General features: G+C 39.9%; 1 protein-coding gene across 1 annotated transcript in view; it reads right to left on the bottom strand.

The window, feature by feature from the left end:
* Positions 1-21139, bottom strand: part of LOC109935643 (E3 ubiquitin-protein ligase TRIM69-like) — a 54012-nt gene that overhangs the window by 6592 nt on the left and 26281 nt on the right. The window contains exons 5-6 of the mRNA XM_020534293.2: positions 19515-19537; positions 592-740 (exon numbers count right to left, since the gene is read on the bottom strand). Of these exons, the coding sequence (XP_020389882.2) occupies positions 592-740; positions 19515-19537 (172 nt within the window). The remainder of the gene's footprint in view (positions 1-591; positions 741-19514; positions 19538-21139) is intronic.

Genomic DNA, 21139 nt, shown 5'->3' with positions numbered 1-21139 from the left:
GAATGAATAAATTTAGTCCACAGAGGGTAGAATTTGGGGAACCAATCAGGGATGCTTTGGAATCATCAAGTTCAGAAATAATGAAGCCATCAAAGAGGTTTCCAGCAGCAGGTAAGCTGAGGCAGAGCGAAGCTGGATGATGTTACAGAGATCAAAATAGTGATAGTGACATGAATGTGATGTTAAAAGCTCATCTTGGACATAGATGTGATACCAAGGTTATGAACAGGCTAGTTTAACTTTAGATGGTTACCAGGGAGAGGGTGGGAAGCCAGTAGCTAGGAAATGGAGTTTGGAGGAGAAACAGAAAACAATGGCTTCAATCTGCCCAATATTTAATCAACAGAAATCTCTGCTCTTTCAATGCCAGATGCCAATAAGGAATCTGAGAGCTGTGAGGTGGTGGTAAGGTGGTGTAGGATGTGGTCAATGTACATATAGTAAACTAACATAACATAAAAAACTTAGATATAGGATGTATAAAAATTATTTTAACTGAACATTTTATTTCTTATTTAAATTACATTGCCTTTAAAGTTGTTAAATAATTAGGCATATTGCTGTATTACAAAATAAAACGCTCAAACTCACATGCCAGTAGTGCCTTCCTGACTGAGGAATCATTCTTGGACAAGCTGTTGAAAAGCTTGTTGATTGACTTAATCAAAGAAGAAAGCTTGCCATCATCAACCACAGTATCATGGATAACGAGTTTTTGCTTATTCAGTAAGGAGTTGATCCTAGAATATTAAATACATTAATATAATGATTGGATAATCTGAATATTACACCATGCACCACCGAAACAAAAACATTTTAAACTATCAAAAGATAAATTTAAATATATTTTGATCTATTTCATGAAGTACTGAGATCTTCCAAGGACCCATTGTGTGCATCACAGCATATTACAGCAGGCACAAAATTATGACACTGAAGACCTGTGCACCAGCTGAATGCTAGGATTGTTAAGGAATAAATATGGAGGTTAAGCCTCAGTAGCTGAACAGTACTACAGCTGCTCATTAGTCACATAAATCATTTCTGGATTTTAGGCTCCACTTGGTCATGTCAGGGTCTTTATTTAAAGTGGCACCTGCTTGGTACTTGTACAAAGTCACGGTAATTTGATACACTAATTTATATCTGTCTTTACTATTTTTACTGTTTTCCTTACTGAAGCTATGTCCATTTTTTAAACAAACATTTCAGTAATTCATCTGATATGTTTGAAGGAAACTGCATTTATACAAAATCTACATAGATCCCATCAGTATTCCACCACCATCTTTCTCTCTTGTTCTCTAACTCTCTCTCAAGGGGAATAAAAGTGGTATCATTGAGTCTACAAAGCAGCTATACTTACTCTGTTTGGGATCAAGAGCAAAGGCACTGACACCAACGATGCAAAACAAGGTAATCACAGTTCCTTATTTCTAAGGAGATCTACTTATAGAAACAAAACTTTCTGAAATAACAGAGCTATCAAACCTCCTGTAGCCAGAAATTAAAATCACATCAAGGACAAGATCAAGTGGTTGACTGCTGCTGTGAAATTAAGTTACTGAACGATTCCATTCAGTAGCAGGACATAGTTGACTAATCATTGAAATATGCATATTGCCTTCAGGCAGCTGACAGAATGAGACTAGAGATTTCATTTGTTTCCACATGGATCAGTCGCTATGAAATGGAGGATAATCATCGGAACTTTTTCACAAAACCAGGAACCTACCTAAAGTGGGATACAATGAGACACATATGGATTTCAAGCTATTGGTGGACAGACCATTGGGATGAAGAAATCAATGTTCACATTCCTCAGTTTAGGTATCTTTCTTGCAGCACCTGAACAGGGTATCGCAGATTATTACAATGTACTTACTTTGTGCATTATTGTTCTGCGAAGGACCATTGACATGGGTCAAAAAGAAAAAGAATATGTCTCAACCAGTCACAGAAGAAGATTCTGAAATGGTATCTTGAAGAGATTCTGCACTGCACAACATGTAATCATCCTGACCATGCTGCTGAGTCCTTTCTGTTGTAGCTATGTCCTTTTAAGACAAGATAGTTCAAACGTCCCATCATGCTTGACAAATTAACCTATCATTCACCTGTGCAATGTTGGTACAATTCTTGCATTCTGACGAAAGGTTACCTGAACCGATAACTCTGTTTGTGTCAGTCAAGCTCGTCCTGATTAATGTTTAATTTCTGACAGATACACCCCAGCATCTAATTTCGCTCAACTATACCTTGTTTTCTTGTTGTGAATAGCAGTTTCTACTTTGGTCAGGCTAAGGCTATATTGTAAATCTCATCACGGCTGATCTGATTCAACTGTGAACTGATGTGAGACTTCCTGCAGGGGGTGGTCTCACTCTACTTCGGTTTAATACCACATGGTGTGTACATTCAGCAAGATGTCAAACAGGGTTTAAAAATTACCCAAGGGAGTTCTACTATTAATAATGAATTAGACAATACAGATGCTTCTACCCACACTGCCTAAATATTTAGAAATGGAATTGCTGAGACAGAGCTTGGCACTTGTGTTTAACCATGCATATATACACATCTCTCCTAAATAGATGAATCACAAAGTTATAGCCAGACATGGACCAAGCAATACTGTCTGAAGCTGCAGTGTAAATAATATAATATTCACAAGTGCTCTGTACTGACCAGTACTAACTATGCTTTCAGTACATGGTCAAATAACACTCCCAAACATTTTCCATCATTTGAAATTGGTCATCTTGTGTACCTATCCTTCCTTATTCACCTGCCTATTAGAATCTGTGCTCCTGTTTAAAGTTAACTTGGGTAGCAGACCAAATCGTTGAAAATGTTGTGCAATTAAATTGATATTATAAAATGATTTTAACATATTAGATTTGGCCTGTTCCAAAATTCTACCAGCTTGTCCCAAAGTAGGTGCTATCCATTGCTTAGGAGAATTTAGTAGCATGTGTTTCCTTGAAGTCTTGGCAGAATCTGTATGTTTGTTGACCTAAACAGGTCATCAGTTTTAAATGCATCCGCAATTAGTTGCAGTCCCATCACTGATCATGTGAACATATATATGGGAATTTGAATGAGGAGTAGGAGTAGGCCATTCAGTCCTAAAGAGCCTCTTTGCATTCCATAAGATCATGGCTGATTTAATTGTAGCTAAAAATCCGCATTTCTGCCCACCCCTCATATCCTTTTACCCATTTGTTTAACAAGAATCTATCTACCTCTGCCTTCAAAATATTCAAGGACTCTGCATCCACTATCTTTTCAGGAAGAGATCCAAAGACCTATGAGCTTCTGAGAGAAAACATTTTGCCTAGTCTCTGTTCTAAATGGTTGTCTCCTGATCTTTAGACACAGACCTCTAGTTCTAAATTCTTCCATAAGAGAAAACATCCTCTACACATCGACACTGTCAATAACCCTCAGCATCTTATATGTTTTGATCTAGTCATCTCTTACACTATTTAACTCCAGCAGATACAAGCCTAGCCTATCCAACCTTTCCTCATAAGACAAACCCATAATTCCAGATATTAGTCCCGTAAACCTTCTCTGCATCGCCTCCAAAGCAATCACATCCTCCATAAGTAAGGTATGCTAAGGTTTCTGTGAATAGTACTCCAGCTGTGGTCTTACAGTGCCCAATAAAACTGAGGCATAACCTCCCTGCTTTTCTAAACAATTCCCCTTGTGATAAATGGCAACAATTTATTAGTTTTCCTGATTACCTGCTGCACTTGCATTACTACCCTTTTGCAATTCATGCATGAGAACACCCAGATCTCTCTAAATCTCCAAGCTCTGCAACTTCTCAACATTTTGATTATATGCTTTTTTTTCATTTTTCCAGCCAAATTGGACAATTTCACACCTTCCCACATTATTCTCCACAACTCTGCCCATTCACTTAACGAATCTGTGTGTTTTTGTAGTCTCCTTAGGTCTGCTTCCAAACTTACTTTCCTACCTATCTTTGCGTTGTTGGAAAGTTTGGCAACCATTACCTTCTGTTCTTTCATCAAAGTCATTTGTATAAATTATAAACCGTTGAGATCCCAGCACTTATCACTGTGACATACGGTTGTTAGATCTTGCCAATCTGAAAAAGACCATCCATGCCTATTCTTTGCTTCCTGTTAGCCAGATAATCATCTATCCATGCTAATATGCTACCACCCTACACCATCAGCTTTCATTTTCTGCTGTAACCTTTGATGGGGCACATTATCAACAGCCTTCTAGAATCTACATCCATTACATCCCATGGTTCCTCTTATCCACAGCATGTGTCAGCTCCTCAAAGAACTCCAATAGATTGACCAAATATGATTTCCCTTTAACAGTATCATGCGGAGTCTGTCTGATTACCTTGCACTTATACTTCTTTAGTGGTAACTTCTAACACTTTCTTGACAGGAGATGTTAACCTAACTAGCCTGTAGTTTCCTGCTTTCTATTTCCAACTTCTTTGAATAAAAAGTTAAATTTGGTATTTTCCAATCTAATGGGACCATCACCAAATCAAAACAGTTCCAAAAAATTAGGACTAATGCATCAACTGACTCACTAGCCACTTCTTTTAAGACCCTCAGATGAAATCCATCAGGACGCAGACACTTGTCAGCCTACAGATCCAATTATGTGCTCAGCACCACTTCTTCCATGATTGTGATTTTCCTGATTTCCTCCATTTGCTGATTTATTGCTGTTTCTGGAATGTTACATTAAACTCAATTGCGAAAATTGATGCAAAATAACTGGTCAGTTCATCAGCCATTTCCTGTTTTCCATTATTAGTTCTCCAGTCTCACTCTCCATAGGAAGGGTCACTGCATCCAAAACATTGTCTGTGCTTTCTCTGGACAGATGCTGCCACACCTGCTGAGTTCCTCTTGTAATTTTTGTTTTTGTTCCAGACTACACAGGCCAAGCCTAACTAGCCTTTCCTCATAAGGCAGTCTGGTCTTTCCAGGTATTAATCTCATAAACTTTCTCTGAACTGCTTCCAATACATTAATATCCTTCCACAGGCATGGTGACCAGTACTGTACACAATACTCAAGATGCAGTCTCACAAATGCCCATTTAACTGAAGCATAACCTTCTTAACCATGCATTAAATTCCTCTTGTAATAAACCATAACATTCTACTAGCTTTCCTGATTACTTGCTGTACATCATACTAACCTTTTGTGATTCATGCTCTAGGATACCTAAATCTCTCTGCATCTTACGGGTCTGCAACGTCTCATCATTTTGATAATATATTTCATTTTTATTCTTTCTGCCAAAATGGACAATTTCACACTTTCTCATATTGCACTCCATTTGCCAGATCTTTGCCCACTCACTTAATCTTTCTATATCCCTTTGAAGGCTCCTATGTTCTCCTCACAACTCACTATCTGTGTGTGATCAGAAATTTAGTTCCAATACCATTGATCCCTTCTTCCAAATCATTTATATAAATTGTATACAGTTGAAGACCCAGCACCAAGCGCTGTGGCACACCACTCGTGACATCCTGCCAGCCTGAAAAAGATCGACTTATTCCTGCTCTCTGTTTCTTTTTAGCCAGCCAACCTTCTATCCATGCCAATATGTTACCCCCTACACCATGAGCTTTCATTTTCCACAATAACCTTTGATGTGGCACCTTATTAAATAGGTCCTGGAAATCCAAGTACTACACATCCACTGGTTCCCTTCTATTGACAGCAACAGTTACTTCTTCAAAGAACTCCAATAAATTAGTTAACATGATTTCCCTTTGTCAAAACCAAGTTGGCTCTGCCTGATCACCTTGAACTTATCCAAGTGCTCTGTTACAACATCTTTAATAATAGCTTCCATTAGTTTCCCTACAATGGATGTTAAGCTAACTACCTTGAAGGTTCCTGCTTTCTGCCTCCCTCCCATTTTGAATAAAGGAGTTATTGCAGTAATACATTCAACAAGGTTCCTCATGATAGACAGGTTAGCAAAGTTAGATTGCATAGAATACAGGGAGAACTAGCCATTTGGACACTGAACTGGGTCAAAGGTAGAAGACAGAGGTTGATGGTAAACGGTTGCTTTTCAGATGGGAGACCTGTGACCAACAGTGTGCCACACGGATTGGTGCTGGGTCCACTGCTTTTTGTCATTTATATAAATGATTTGGATGTGAACATAGGAGGTATGGTTAGTAAGTTTGCAGTTGACACCAAAATTGGAGATGTAATGGATAGTGAAGATTACCTCAGAGTGCCTCAGATCTCTTTGTTCAGCAACACTCCCCAGGACCTTACTATTAGCAAAGGCCACTGTTATGAGGCACGTACACAACACCCACAAGTAACCTTTTGCCTTTTTAATTCCTCATCTCTACCCAGACTGCTTCCATATCCCGGTTTACTGAATTGAGTTCATCATTCTGTATTGTGGCAGTTGTAAATTGTGCTAATATCATCTTTAACAAAGCCACTCTATCAACCTTTTCTAGCTTCCTGTCCATCCTGAATGTCACATATCCTTCAATATTCAGGACGCAGCTTAGGCCATCCTGCAGCCGCGTCTCAGTTATGGCCACTAAATTATACTTATTAATCTCCATTTGTATGACTGGTTCATCTGTTTTATTTTGGATGTTATTTACATTCAAATACAGTGCTTTATGTTTTGTCTTTTTATTATTTTTGTAATCTCTATTTGTATCTATTGATTTGCTCTTAGAGTTGCATGCTGTGCCCCTTCCTATTGATTGTCTATTTATCATTTCCTACATTAATATTTTCCTCTGTTTCATTTTCTTCACTCTTTTTTTCAGCACAACCTCCCAAATTTGGGCCCTTGCCCCTACTATTTAGCTTAAAACCTGGTATGCTTCTCTAGTTATGCGATTCACAAGAACACCAATCCCAATATGGTTCAGGTGTAGATCATCCCACTGGTTCAATTCCCACTTTACCCAATATTGGTGTCAAAGCCCCACAAACTACAATCCACTTCTCCCACACCACTTTCAGTCACGCAATAATTTCTCTAACCTTGTTTACCTATGCCAATTTGCTCGTGGCTCTGGTAATAATCCAGTCTGCTTCACTGCGATTCCGAGTGCAGGCCACTCTTCCTACTCTGCCTCAATGCAACACCGACTGCCGGTCACTCTTCTCAGTCTCTCCAAAGACTGAAGAGATTTCCCCCCAATTCTCTTTGACAGTAGTTTGCTGAGCCTCTTTGATGGCACACTCAATCAAATGTTGTCTTGATGTTACTGGCTGTCAGCCTCCGTTTGAATTCAGCTCTCTTAGCCATGCTTGCATCAAGGTAGTAGGGATTCGTGAGCCGAGTCTGACAGAATGCAAACTGAGCCTCAGTAAGCAGGTCATTGTTGAGTGGTAACACAAGTGAATAAATTGATCGAGAAGACATATATCATGTTTGCCTTCATCAGTCGGGGCGTAGAATATAAAAAATTGGCAAGTCATTCTGCAGTTGTATAGAACTTTAGTTAGGCCACATTTGGAATATTGTGTGTCATTCTGGTCACCACATTATTTGGAGGATGTGGAGGCTTTGGAGAGGGGACAGAAACTATTTACCAGTATGTTGCCTGGATTGAAGGGCATCAGCTATGAGGAGAGATTGGATAAACTTGTTTTTTTTTAAACTTGAAAAGATGAGGAGTGACCTGAAAGAAGTTTACAAAATTATGAGAGGCATGGAATGAATTGATAGTCAGAGTCTTTTTCCCAGGTTAGATACAATAGCAATGTTTAAGAGGCATCTTGACAGATAAATGAATAGGCAGGGAATAGAGGGATATAAACGCATAGGGTGAAAAGCTTTTTACTTTAGAAAGGCATCATGTGTCAACACAGTCTTGTTGGCCAAAGGGCCTGTTCCTGTGCTGTTCTGTTCTTTGTTCTTTGTTCTAAATAACACTTGATAGTACTGTCGACAGTATCTTCCATCATTTTGCTGATGATTGAGATTAGACTGATGTATGGTGCTTGGCTGGGTTGCATTTGATTTTTTTTGTGGATAGGGCATACCTGGGCTATTATCTACAATGCCAGGTAGATTCCAGTACTGTAACTGTACAGCAGAATCATGACTAAGAACTCAGCGGGAACACAAGTCTTCAGTATATTGGCAACATTTTGTTAGTGATCACTGGCTTTGTGATATCTAGTGCCTTCAGCTGTATCTTGATATCACCTAAAATGAATTGAATTGCTTGAAAACTAGGACCTGCGGTGTTGGAGACTAGAGGAGGAGCCCAAAATGAATCACTACTTGGTACTTCTGGAAAGATGCTTTCAAGTACTTCCAATTTGTCTGTTGCAGTAATGTGCTGGAATCCTTCATCCCTCAATTGATGTTCAACATGGAGAAGAACTGATTCATCAGTAAGCAAGGTGCAGAATGTAACAATGAGCAGGGTCTTTCCTTACCCATGTTTAACCTAATGCCATGAGACTTCGTGTGTTGCAGAGTCAATGTTAAGGATTCCCAGGGAAACCTTCTCCCAACCAGATACCATTGCACTGCTACCTTCATCAGTGTGATAGGACATTGCCTGGGTTGGTGATTTTGTTGTCTGAGACATTGTCTATGGGGTATGATTCCATGAGATTTACTATTTGGGACAGCTCATGCTAATTTTGGCACAATCCCCGATGTTAGTAAGGAGGACTTGCAGAATCAACAAGCCTGTGTATGCCATTATCATTCCTGCTGCCTTTGCTTAATGCTGGGTGGTCTGTCTGGCTTTATTCCTTTATTAGACATTGTACTGGTTAGATGCAACTATGTGGCTTGCTATACCATTTCAAAGAACATTTAAAGATCCATTTACTATAGATCTGGAGTGTACAAATAGGGCAATCTAGGTAATGACAGCAAATTTACCTTCCTTAAAGGAAAAGACATTAGTGAACAAGATGGATTTTTGCAACAATTAATAATGGTTATATAGTCATCATTAGACTAGCTTTCAATTCCAGATTTAAAAACTGAATTCAGTTCAGTGAACTGAATCAATCAGTGAACATATCAATGATGAAATTTGAACCCATGTCCTCAGAACACTGAGATAACAAGGTGTAGAGCTGGATGAACGCAGGCCAAGCAGCATCAGAGGAGCAGGAAGGCTGACATTTCAGGCCTAGACCCCTGTTTGGATCTCTGGAACACAAGTCTAGTCAGAGTACCATTACACTACCAACACCTCTTTTACAAGCTGCACTGCAGCAACTCAGCTAGGATCTTTCAATAGCAGCTTCCAAACCTCAGACTCCTACAACCTAAAAAGAGAAAGAAAACAGGTTCACAGAGAAACAACCACCTGCAAGTTCCCCTCCATGGCACACACCATCCATACTGAAAAGTATTCCATAAATACAAATTGTTGTTCTTCCTGATCATTTTACATGAGCAGTTTTTTTCCATCAAGTGCAACAAACTGCAAACAAATATATTATCTTATAAATAATGTATATATGCAAATAGGTTTTCTTGCCTTTGTGCTTCCCATGATGAATATGTATGTTTTATGTGGTGTAAAATCTAGCTTGGTGTCTTTGCTGTCAGGTGCAGGATATTAGTTACAAAATTGTTCTCCGTCTCCCTGGTATGATTCATGAGCTGGCTAAAGAACTAGATGCATCATGCTTACTGAATAGTGATAACATACTCCTGCAAATTTTCAGGTAAATCTCCCTTTTTATTTTCCCCACCTGCCTATAAAGAATTTACTTTGACCATTATCATCAGGAAAGTAAGGGCCATGATCCAGGATATAGCCATTCCACTGTCTATCTATTGATAATGTGTCACTGAATGTTGTTGATAGCTTCATATATTCAGGCTCTACAATCAACTGCAATCTGTCACTTGATACTGAAATCAACACATACATTGCAAAGGCTGCAGCTGTTATGCAAAAGCTGAGTAAGACAGTGTGAACCAACAGAAAGGTATGCCAACACTGCATCCTCAGTGCACTCACAGCAGTGAGACCTGAGTAATATACACTGAGCAGGCAAGGTTGAACAGCTTCCTCCTTCATTTTCCCAGACACATTCTTGTATAAGCAGGAAAAAGGTCATCGAATCAGATGTCCTGAAATGTGTTAGCTCTATCAGTATACAGCCCTTGCAAAACCAAAAATGTCTGTGATAGCCCAGCCACATTCATCAGAACAATACTTTCAATACAATGAATCGGCCACCTGGTCATGACCTCCCAGGCAACTGTACCTGATCCCAAAAGAATACCTGCTAGAAAGGTATGAAGAAAGATATTGACACACACAACGGGGAGATTGGCATTACTTATCGTGATGTCTGGAGGCTGACTATTTGGATGGTTATTGAAAGAGGCCAACTGAAGCAGAAATGTCAACTGGCCCAGAGAAGAGTATCCAGATAAAACGGCCAGTGAATCATACATCTTCTCAACCCACAATCTTCTTCTGCAGTAAATAGGATAGACACTGCTGTACCAGAGAGGGGTTCCTGACCCTCACCACAGGTGATTGCTAGCACTGAGTTGACTACTATTGCGCAAACCTCGCCTTTTGAGGCAGAAGGCTGCCAATTCATTTGCACCATGAATCTCTCCATTCATTTTCCCCAGGATGTTGACACTCTGCTGTAGATTGGAGCTAAAGCATTCAGCAGTCCATCATAGAACTCTTCCATAATGAATGGGACAAGGGTGATGAGGGAAGAGTGTTAAATCAGAGAAATCCAAAAATTGACTTCATGCACACTTCCTGTTTTAATAGAGAAAGATGGATGGACATGTGTCTAATGTACTCAGGCAAATCACTTAACTAAATATTTTAACAATGCTGTTTGTCTCAGGTTTTAACAGATAAAATAGATAGTTGTGGACTAGGTTTTGTGGGGTTCAGGAAACCTGCAGCTGAAAGGAGGAAGGTCAGGCCATGACTTAAGAGCACTTTTTGTGGATCAATTGAAACAGGAATACTTTTCTAGGTCCCACAAGCAGATCTGTTCCCTCCATTGACTGGTTTCCCTCCAACAATCCAAACCTCTCCTCACTGCCACTCAACATCTCTACTCATCTCAGAGTTTGTTTATGTCTGCTCACCTCCCTTTTGGATCACCTCCACTCATGCCAAATATTCACCCCCTTACCAAGCTCACTACACCTTCACTCAATCTATATCCTAGCTCTCCTGACTCTTTGCTTGCCAGCTGAGGTCTTTCAGCATTCCTGCCCAACGACTTGCTGGTAGCCATGAAATAGAGTAAAACATTTTTGCAGTAAGTTTTACTTTCATTTCTGGGTTTCCTGACTCTCCCATTCCTATCCTAACTTTTTGTAAATTTCAGGGTGATTATAACTACAGTCAATGGAGCCCTGTTGCAGGAAGTCCTAGACTTGTCTCACACACCTACAATGCCTGGTAGTCATGACATGCAATCATTCTTGATTATGCAGACACAAATGGGAGGCTGCTCCTTCTGGTTCTCAGACTTCACAGGGTTACTTGGCACATCCAATAACCGCAAAAGCCATTAGTGCACACTTCGCATTCTACTTTTACAAGTAGATCCTGTGTAGCTTGGATCCCAGGGTTTCACAGCTGAGGAAAAGCTCAAGCTGAACAAGAAGCAGGTGCCTGCTGTGTGAAGTGAGTTTGGATATGGAGTGACACAGAGTTGAGATTAAAGTATACATTTTCTGCTTGTGCTTTCCTGACTTGCACCCTAAATTGCCAGAAGCATCTTCAGGTGATTGCATGCATGCAGCCCTGACTTCACTATCCATCTTGGAAGGAAAACCTTTTGGGCCCTCTTGTGGTATGGGGATGATGTCCCTACCCATGGACCAGGGGCCTGGGTTCAAGCCCCACATCTCTGAACAGGTTGATTAGAAGAAAAACCTTGGCCTTATGCATGTGATTTCCCAATATGCAGATGACAACAGTAACAGAAGTGCACACTCAGAGAAGTGATGACTAAAGAATTCAATCAGGATTGTGTATAAAAGACACAACAAAAATATTTGTATGTTTGCAAGGATCCTAACTTTTCAAGTGAATGCTCTTTGTTGTCCAATCTATAAAAATGATCAACTTTTTACTTGGAGGTGGAGTTGTTTAAAAAAACATTACATTAAGTTGGTTACAGTTGGCATCCATTTTGAAAATGCAAAGTATATTTTCCAATCTGAGCTACATAGTATGGACAGCTACATAGTGCCATAAAAACCGACCGATTATGATGTTATAGGGACTTGTGGGCAGAACAGTTTAAGAACATGAAGGAGTGAGACCTATTCTCTGGTCCTCCTCAAGGTCCCTGCACAAAGCCTGTCATATTAATGTAACCTGTAGCTAGATGCTAACATACAATAAACTATAGCTTGTTATACAAAAGACTCTTCTAGTTAGACCAGGAAATAGGTTCCCTCTGCCACACTAGACAAAGTAGGCCCTGTGGTATACTTAAAGAACAACCTATATCATGAGCAGCAGACATTTCATGTATTGCCTGTCTAATATTTACAATTGCTTATTGTTATTTTACGTTTGTCAAATAGTGTTCATCTGTGTCTATTTCTCATTGTGTCTATGTTTGACATTATTACATATTTTGTGGGAACTTGGCCAGAAGATTGTGAGCTCAAAGTAAAGGCTATGCTTTTAGCTCATTATCTTCAATGACACTACAATATAGCACTGGGAGCAAACTGCAGCTTTGAAAGTGTCTACATTCTTTTCTGCATACATGGAAATTAAAGACTCCTTGAAATCAGTTGAAAAATTGTAGAGAAGACATTTCTTCCTCATACAATGCTTGCCAAACCTACATTATAATGTACTTATACGTACAGGTAAACATTAGTGAGGTAGATTTTTCTTTATCTGCATTACTTAGGCATGGCTGAGTACCTGCTTTAGAGCAAGGAAAATGATTGGTTGTGCTGGAGGTTACAGGGGAATTGCATGACTGTAATAGTGCCTGCTTTCCTTGATTTAAATGGAAGGAAAGATGTGTTCGATCTTTGATGACTCATGACCCTTTCCACTTTGATTTTACGTTTTGTGGCCTGCCTAAAGAAAGTTTACAGAACAGAATATAACCCATTGTTTTAAGTACATTGAACTATATACAGAAGATATAAAGGTAATTTTAAAGAGAATAATTTTACCACAAGCGCAGACTTCAAAGAAATTGCGTAGCAATTCTCTTTGGGTCTGATTGTGTGCCATTGTTGAAAATCTCATTTTTTTCTAATTTGATTTGCAGCTAACTTTAACTGAAATTTACAGTTTAACTTCTGTACCAACAGCATTAGGCATGGTTTTAATAAGGCCTTCTGTGAAGGAACAGTTGAATTAAGAACCAAATTTAAAAAAAGGGTCCTCATTTAGTTAGCTGGAAGTTCTGCCTTAGGAACATTAAAATTAGCCAACTTAGCATGACTTAGCTTTTGAGTGCAGGAGTTCAATGATTAAGGTATTGAAGGACAGGAAGGAAAATAATTGTTCTGTTTCTTTTCCTTTTCCTAACCATTTTCAGCCTCAAAAAATGTTTCTCACTCTGCTACAGGACAAAAAGCTAGCTACTAGATAAGTATCTGGTATATGACCAAGGTTTAGCCTATATCTAAGAATCAGCATAATATATCAATTGGCCTCAAGGTTAGTGTAGTAATTGTAACAAGGTCAGCCAGGTGGACCTGATAAAATATGAGTTCCCTGAATGGGGCTGTTAATTTAGTTCAATCAGGGAGCGCTGGTTGACAGATAAGAACAGGAATGAGAGACATTCTGAGAGCTGGCTCTGAGGGAGCTAGATCAGTGCCAAGGATTCTTCACATGTAAATAACAGCTGACTGGGTGATGGGATACCAGCCTCTGTGGAGTTATTTCAGTGGCAAAAAGACAAAAAGATATGGTCCTGAAAAGTTTTGCTCGCAACAGTAGTTTTTGAGGTGGGGCAAGCACTTCTGGCATCATGCCATTATGTGAGAGGCTTGAATTGTTCAATCCTCCCATTGTAGACTGAGCTTAGTATGCGGTAGGAATGCATTATCTTTTCCATGCAAATGACTTTGGGGCAGATGAAAAGCAACGAGTAATTCTTCTGACAGCTTGTGGACCTGTAGACTTTTCCGTTATGAGGAACCTAACTTTCACGATGCTAAAACCTTTCACGATGGACGGATTTAGTTAAGGAATATTACAATCCCAAGCCTCATATCTAATTCTGAGATACTATTGGAATTATTCGACAATTTGAGAACCAGAGGAATCTGTATCAGGTTTTTCATGAGGTTAAGAGGACGGGGAGAGGCATGAGACTTTAGTTTTACCTGAATGAGATGCTGAGAGACAGTTTGGTGTGTGGGATCAATGATGTAACCATGCAAAAGCGCCTACTAGCTGAGTTGCAGGTTATTCCAATGAAAGTGGACACCCTCGCCAGTCGACTGAACTTGAGAAACAGCGCATGAGTGAAGGCAATTGCATGGCCTCACTCTGGACATATCCTGAACAGAGGGACTCTAGGTCAGCCCACGGCAAAATCCCAAAACAAAGCCAAGCCTCGGCCAAATAGTTAAAATTTTCTTCAGGATCCAGGTCAGTAAGCCACTGTAGTTGCTGTCAGCGTGCAGACTCGAGACAGCAAAAGAGTCCCACTAGGCCTAAACTGAGTTACAGAACTCATAGTCCAGGATCCGGGAGAATGTACACCCTGGAAAGTCCACTTACATCCAGTTTGCAACATTTAAATTGCTTAGAAACATCCAAATCAGAACCAATCAAAACAAACATCTGGTTAAATGGTCACCCATTTCTAGTGGATGACAATACTGGCACAGTCGTTTCAGTGATCGCAGAGCCAGTCTTTAACAAAATTTGCGCAAGACCTCAGCTAGACTGAGAACTTATACCGGGGAACCGTTGTAGAATAAAGGTACAACTTCAATTCTGGTCTCTTATGAGAAGTAGCTGGTTCAGTTACCAGTGATTGTAGGAAAAGAATCAGTCCCAAGCTTGATGGGGCGAAATTTGTTGAGAAAGATTCACCTTGATTGGTTCAACATTTTTTGATTAGAAAATGGCTGCCTGTGTGAAGTCCTAATTAAATACCCGAAGGTTTTTCAGGAAGGACTATTAAAGGATCCAAGGCCACCTTGTATGTTGACCAGGAGGCAATTCCATGATTCTGCAGAGCCCGCTGAGTGCCATTTGCCTTATGGGCGAAAGTAGAGGTAGAAATCAAAAAGCTGGAAAGTGAAGGAATCATCAAATGAGTCCAGTTTGCAGAATGAGCAGCACCAGTCGTACCAATTGTGAAACCCAACAGGTCAGTTTGCTTTTTTGGGGATTTTCAACAAATGGTAAACTGCTTTTTGCAGCTAGAAAAATATCCAATGCCGCACATAGAGGATTTATGCACAAAGCTGGCAGGGGGGCCGTCCTTCACAAAGCTGGACATTAATCATGCCTACTTGCAGTTGCAGTTAGATGAGGATTCCCAGAAGTATGCTACAATTAACACCCATAAGGGCTTTTACCAAATTACGAGAGTGCCATTCGGAGTATCATAAGCCTACGCAATTTTTCTGTGGATGGTGGAGAACATTTTACAAGGTATACCCCAGGTCACCATTTATCTAGACGACATGCTAATAACAGGGAAGACCAATGAGAAGCACCCAGAGAAACTGGACATAGTCCTTAGATGTTTCGCCCAGGTGGGCGTGTGTCTTAGAAGGGGAAAATGCATGTTCCAGGCACTCCAAGTGACTTACTTGGGCTACAAAATCAAAAAAACTGGGTTATTGCTGTTGGAAGATAAAGTGAGGGTGATTAAAGGTGCCCGGCTCCCACATCTGTACTAGAGCGTAGGTCTTTCCATGGGCCGGTGAAATATTATGGAAAATTCATACAAAACCTGGAATCCATCCCGGCACCTTTGCATCAACTCTTAAAAAAGGGTCAGCCTTGGAAATGGTCATGTAGCAAAGCCATAATTTTTGGGAAAGTGAAGAAACAGCTACTATCCTCTATAATGTTGGCACACTATGATCCCCAGCGAGTTCTGATATTGACATGCGATGTTTCCCTGTACGGCACAGAGGTAGTACTAGCTCATAGGTGGCCCAATAGTGTATGCATCTAGAACTTTGGCTAATGCAGCGCATAAATATGCCCAGACAGAGAAGGAAAAGATTTGGCAGTCATGTTTGGAATCAGAAAGTTCTACCAAAGCCTTTATGGATGTAATTAATAACAGACCACAAACCCCTCCTACGTCTACTTAAAGAAGATAAAGCAGTGCCACCCATAGCATCAGGCTGAATTCAGCAGTGGTCTCTAATAATAAATGCGTATAATTGCAAGTTGGAACACTGTCTGGGAGGCCAAGTAGCAAAAATGGATGCATTATTGAGCCACCTCCCGCTGGCAAATAAAGCACCGGTGGAACTGCCACTGGAAGAGTCAATAATGGTTTTAACAATTCCTGGATACACTTTCAGTCACAGCTGACAATATCAGACTTTGGATGCAGAAAGATCTGGTCCTGGCAAAACTGAAACAGCTGGTGGTGATGGAGGAAACCAAAGGGGCGTCACAATAATAACTCACACCATTTTGGACCCAGAGAGACCAGATCACAGTGGAGGACGGCATATTATTATGGTGAGCAAGGGTGATTGTTCTGAGCAAAGGTCATAGCCAGATACTGGCTGAACTCTACCAGGGTCATCAGGTGTGTCCAAAAGGAAGATGCTGGCAAGAAGTTACGTCCGGTGGCCGGGATTGCATGCAGACATACCTGCTTGATGGGGAAGTGCCCAAAGTGGTAACAAAAGATAAAAATTACTGCCAGCAGATCCCCTACATTCATGGGAATGGCCAGGTACACCCTGGACTTGGTGACACATTGACTATGCAGGTGCTTTCGTGAGCCCAATGTTCTTAGTCATTGTGGATGCCCACTCAAAATGATTGGACATGCATAGAATTCATTTGTCAAACATGGAGATAACGATAGAAAAACCGTGCGCATGTTTTGCAATACACAAACTCACAGAAGTGTTGGTCACAGATAATGGACCATGGTTTTCCAGCAAGGTATTTGAGTGTATTCTAAAGTCAAATGGTTTTCAACAAATAAGGACAGCTCAATATCGTCCATCAAACTTTAAAGGCAGGCGTAAAGAAACAGCCTACAGCTTCGTGACCTGAGGTATAGATAGAGATAACAGTAGTTGTCTCTTCCCTAGGATGGGAGATTTCAAGATTAGGGGGCACATTTTTAAGGTGAGAGGAGAGAGATTTAAAAAAGAAATGAGGGGCAAATTATTTACATAGAGGGTGGTTCATGTGTGGAATCAACTTCCTAAGGAAGTGGTGGATGTGGGTATATTGCAATGTTTAAAAAACATTTGAATAGGTATATGAATAGCCTCCGGGTGCAAGAGTCAAGCTACTGTGCATTACACACTGCCCGTATCTGAGGCAGAGTTGGAGGAATCTGACCCAGTGCTAAAAATCCCCAGGAGGAGCTACAAAAAGAAAAACCAGCCTATGTCCTTGGACTCAGTGGGGAAGGGATGTAGAGATTGTAATGAGGTCAGCCAGGTGGACCTCATAGAATATGAGTTCCCTGATTGGGGCTGTTAATCTGGTCCAGTAAGGGAGCCCTGGCTAACAGATAAGAACAGGAGTGTCAGACATCCTGTTCACTCTGACAGCTTGCTCTGAGGGAGCTGGATCAATTTCAAAGACTCTCCACGTGTAAATAAAGGGTGACTTGGTGATAGGATACCAGCTTCTGTGGAGTTATTTCAGTTAGTACTGCATTTAAAAGAATAACTGAATATAAAATACTTGAACTCCCATTCACTGAACTTGTGTTCTTCTTCCATCAGACTGTCTATGGTATATTCATTAGATTTATCCAGGAATTCCTTACAGAAGACTTGATTGAGGGTAGATACAATGACCAGTTTTGTAAGGATTTGAGCTCAGTGAAGGCCAGTAAAATCATATTCTATACCTTTGCATCAACTTCCACTTACAAATCAGTAAATTGTTTCACCTGTTTTTGTCAGCATGAAATGAACTCAAGTCTATATATCCTGAAATTGACTCAACTTTAATTTTAAAAAAATGTTGTCAGAATCTTTGTGGCCATTAGCAGAAATACCAAAAAAATTACATTCTTAGCATTTCAGCAACCAAATGAGAAGAAGTTTGACATCCTGCTATTGGTTTCAGTTGTCTGCTGATCCAGAAAATAAAGACTTATTTTCTTTGAATAGCAGGAAGTTCTGACAGAATGTCAAGTGTGTGCCAATCGATGGTTAGATGTTTGCTTTCCATTCTTATTTTGTATCTTTATGCGTTTATGCTTTTTAAATTGTCAATTTAAGAATATGTATACAGCTGTAGTTTACTTTTCTATGTTTTTATTGGCTACTCTGCAATTGGTTCTATTTATCTGCCCCTTTAAGAATTCCCGGTATTTGTGGCAATCACACCACAAATGGAATGATGACATCACACTGGCTTTTATTTTATTTTTGCACTCATTTTGGAAAGGTAAAGTAGTGAAATGTATCAACATCTAGACACAGGTAAGCCTTTCTGAGAAAACTTTTTTTTTAGTGTTTTTATTGTTTTTAGTGTTTTACTGCATTTTCTTCTCTGGGCACTTTTGAGCTGTCCTTTCAAGATTATTGAAAAGTTATTTCTTTTAATCTGGTCAGTAGCCTCTCAAGTTGTTTTTTTCTCTTTTCTTAAAGAGAAAGGTGTAAAGAACTCAAACAAACATAGAAAATGTTGGAGAAACTTAGCAGGTCTGGCACCATCTGTGGAAACAGAAACAGTTAACATCTTGGGTCCAATATGACTCTTCTTCAGAACTGAAAGGTGTTAGAAAATGTTATTTTTATACTTTTGACAGTGCAGAAGACAAGGAAGTTGTTAATGGTGTTTTAGTACAGGTTTGGAGCTTTTATATTTGATTGTATTTGTTGAATGCAGTTCTGAGCTAAGACAGATTGATGGATAAATTATTAGACAAAATGACTTTTTATTTATTTTATATTGGGCCTTTAATATCCACGCACTCCCACTAACTAGTTATCATAACTAACTTCTCAAGTAGACTTGTTATTATCATCTTCTAGTACCCAAATACTGCCACTATGATCCCATTTTGTGGTTTATTACATGCTAGTCTGCATTTACCAAACAGAGGTTCTTCTTGAGCCAGATATCTAAAATTTATTTACAACATTAAATATATACAAGACTATAATATTACAGACTTATCTACTATCTACCAAACCCTTGCAAACTGCATGGGAAAAAATACCTGCTAACTGTATAACCCTTTACAATTATGTATAATAATTTATAAATATTGGCAAAATTAGATTTTAGCTGTGTAACTCATAACCATTCCTGGGAAAGCAAATTATTTATTGAATTTCTTACTTACCGATATTCGTTGCAGTTTGCTCCCTGTATGGAAAACAGTGTAAAAAGCTTCAATTACATAGGACAGAAGCAGGTCATTCAACCATAGCAGTCTACAGGCAAAACCTTCAATTTTTGTTGGATTTCTCACTTGTTCAAAAAGTGGAGATGCATCTCAGCTAACTCTTCAGAGGAAATCCTACTGTATCTGCTTTCAACCAGACAGTTTAATGGGCAATCACAGGCTTTTCACTGAAATCAACTCCCCAGGAACAAAATACTCATTGATCAAGGAGAGCTGCCAGCCAGCAGAGAGCTCTTTCATTTATCAGCATCATGAAGGAGGCCATGACAGCTGCCAGAAGGACAATCAAGATCACAAGGACCACAGCAGAGTCAGGAGAGGATAGGAACAAGAGTGGAGTATGGCCCTCAACAGCCAATCTATGTTCTATATCCAGTCCCTCCATCATGTATAAATTAGAGGAGATCAAGACTCACCTTCTGCCAACTTACAAGCTGCTATACTGGCTCAACACCCCTTATTTGTCCCACCTGGTGTTCTAATAATGGTGATCCAGGCAGGAATAAGCTTGTAATCAAATTATCACTTCAGGGCCTCAATTGGAGATGGTAGGGGATGCGGGTGAAGGTTGAGCGTGGGCCTTTACATGAAGAATGTAACTTAGGCCTGGAGGTGGGAAGACGCCAAGTTCTGTGACACCAATACCTCACCTAGTTACCTTGGCTTCCCACCTCCAGGTGCACTGCCTGTTAGACTGGAACATTTTGCCCTATGCTTTATTCAAGTAACTTGCTATTCTTAACTCTATCAGCCTAACACTCTATTCTTTTCTCCCTCATATGCTTCTAAAGTTCCCCCTTGAATCCACCAATATCCTTCACCTCACCTATTCTATATGGTAACAAATTCCATCTTCTCCACCACTTTCTGGGTATTTAAGATTCCTCAATTACCTGTCTTTTTGGCTCCCACTTTCCACACTTGGTAAATTGAGAATATTCAATATGGTCCTGCACTAAGTCATGTTCACTCACTAACTTTATGCTCCTAGTTAGGCAACACCTTACTTTTAAAACTCTCATACTTAAAATACCTTTGTGGTTTTGTACCTTCCTTTTAAGTGACACAAATGTCAGGTAATGACCATCACTGGCAAAACTGTATCTCACCATCTCTCTTTGAACATTCAATGACATTATCATTGCTGAATATATCACAATAAACTACCTGGGGTTTATCATTGACCAGAAACTTAACTGGACCAGCTATATAAATACTATGGCCACAAGAACACATTTTAGGCTGGAAATCATGAGGCAAAGAACTCACCTCCTGACTTACCAAAGATTGCTTCACCATCTACAAGACCTAATCAGGGAATACTATCCTCTTAGAGATAGTAGGAACTACAGATGCTGGAGAATCCGAGACAACAAGGTGCAGGGCTGGATGAACACAGCAGGCCAAGCAGCATCATAGGAGCAGAGAGGCTGACGTTTCGGGCCTAGACCCTTCATCAGAAAAGGGGGAGGGGAAGGGGGTTTTGAAATAAATAGGGAGAGAGTGGGAGGCGGATAGAAGAGGGATAGAGGAGAGGATAGGTGGAGAGGAAACAAACAGGT

Source organism: Rhincodon typus, chromosome 6, assembly GCF_021869965.1.
Source record: "Rhincodon typus isolate 14 chromosome 6, sRhiTyp1.1, whole genome shotgun sequence".
Classification (NCBI taxonomy): domain Eukaryota; kingdom Metazoa; phylum Chordata; class Chondrichthyes; order Orectolobiformes; family Rhincodontidae; genus Rhincodon; species Rhincodon typus.
The sequence above is the reverse complement of the archived record's forward strand: the minus strand, read 5'-3'. Positions and strand labels throughout refer to the sequence as shown.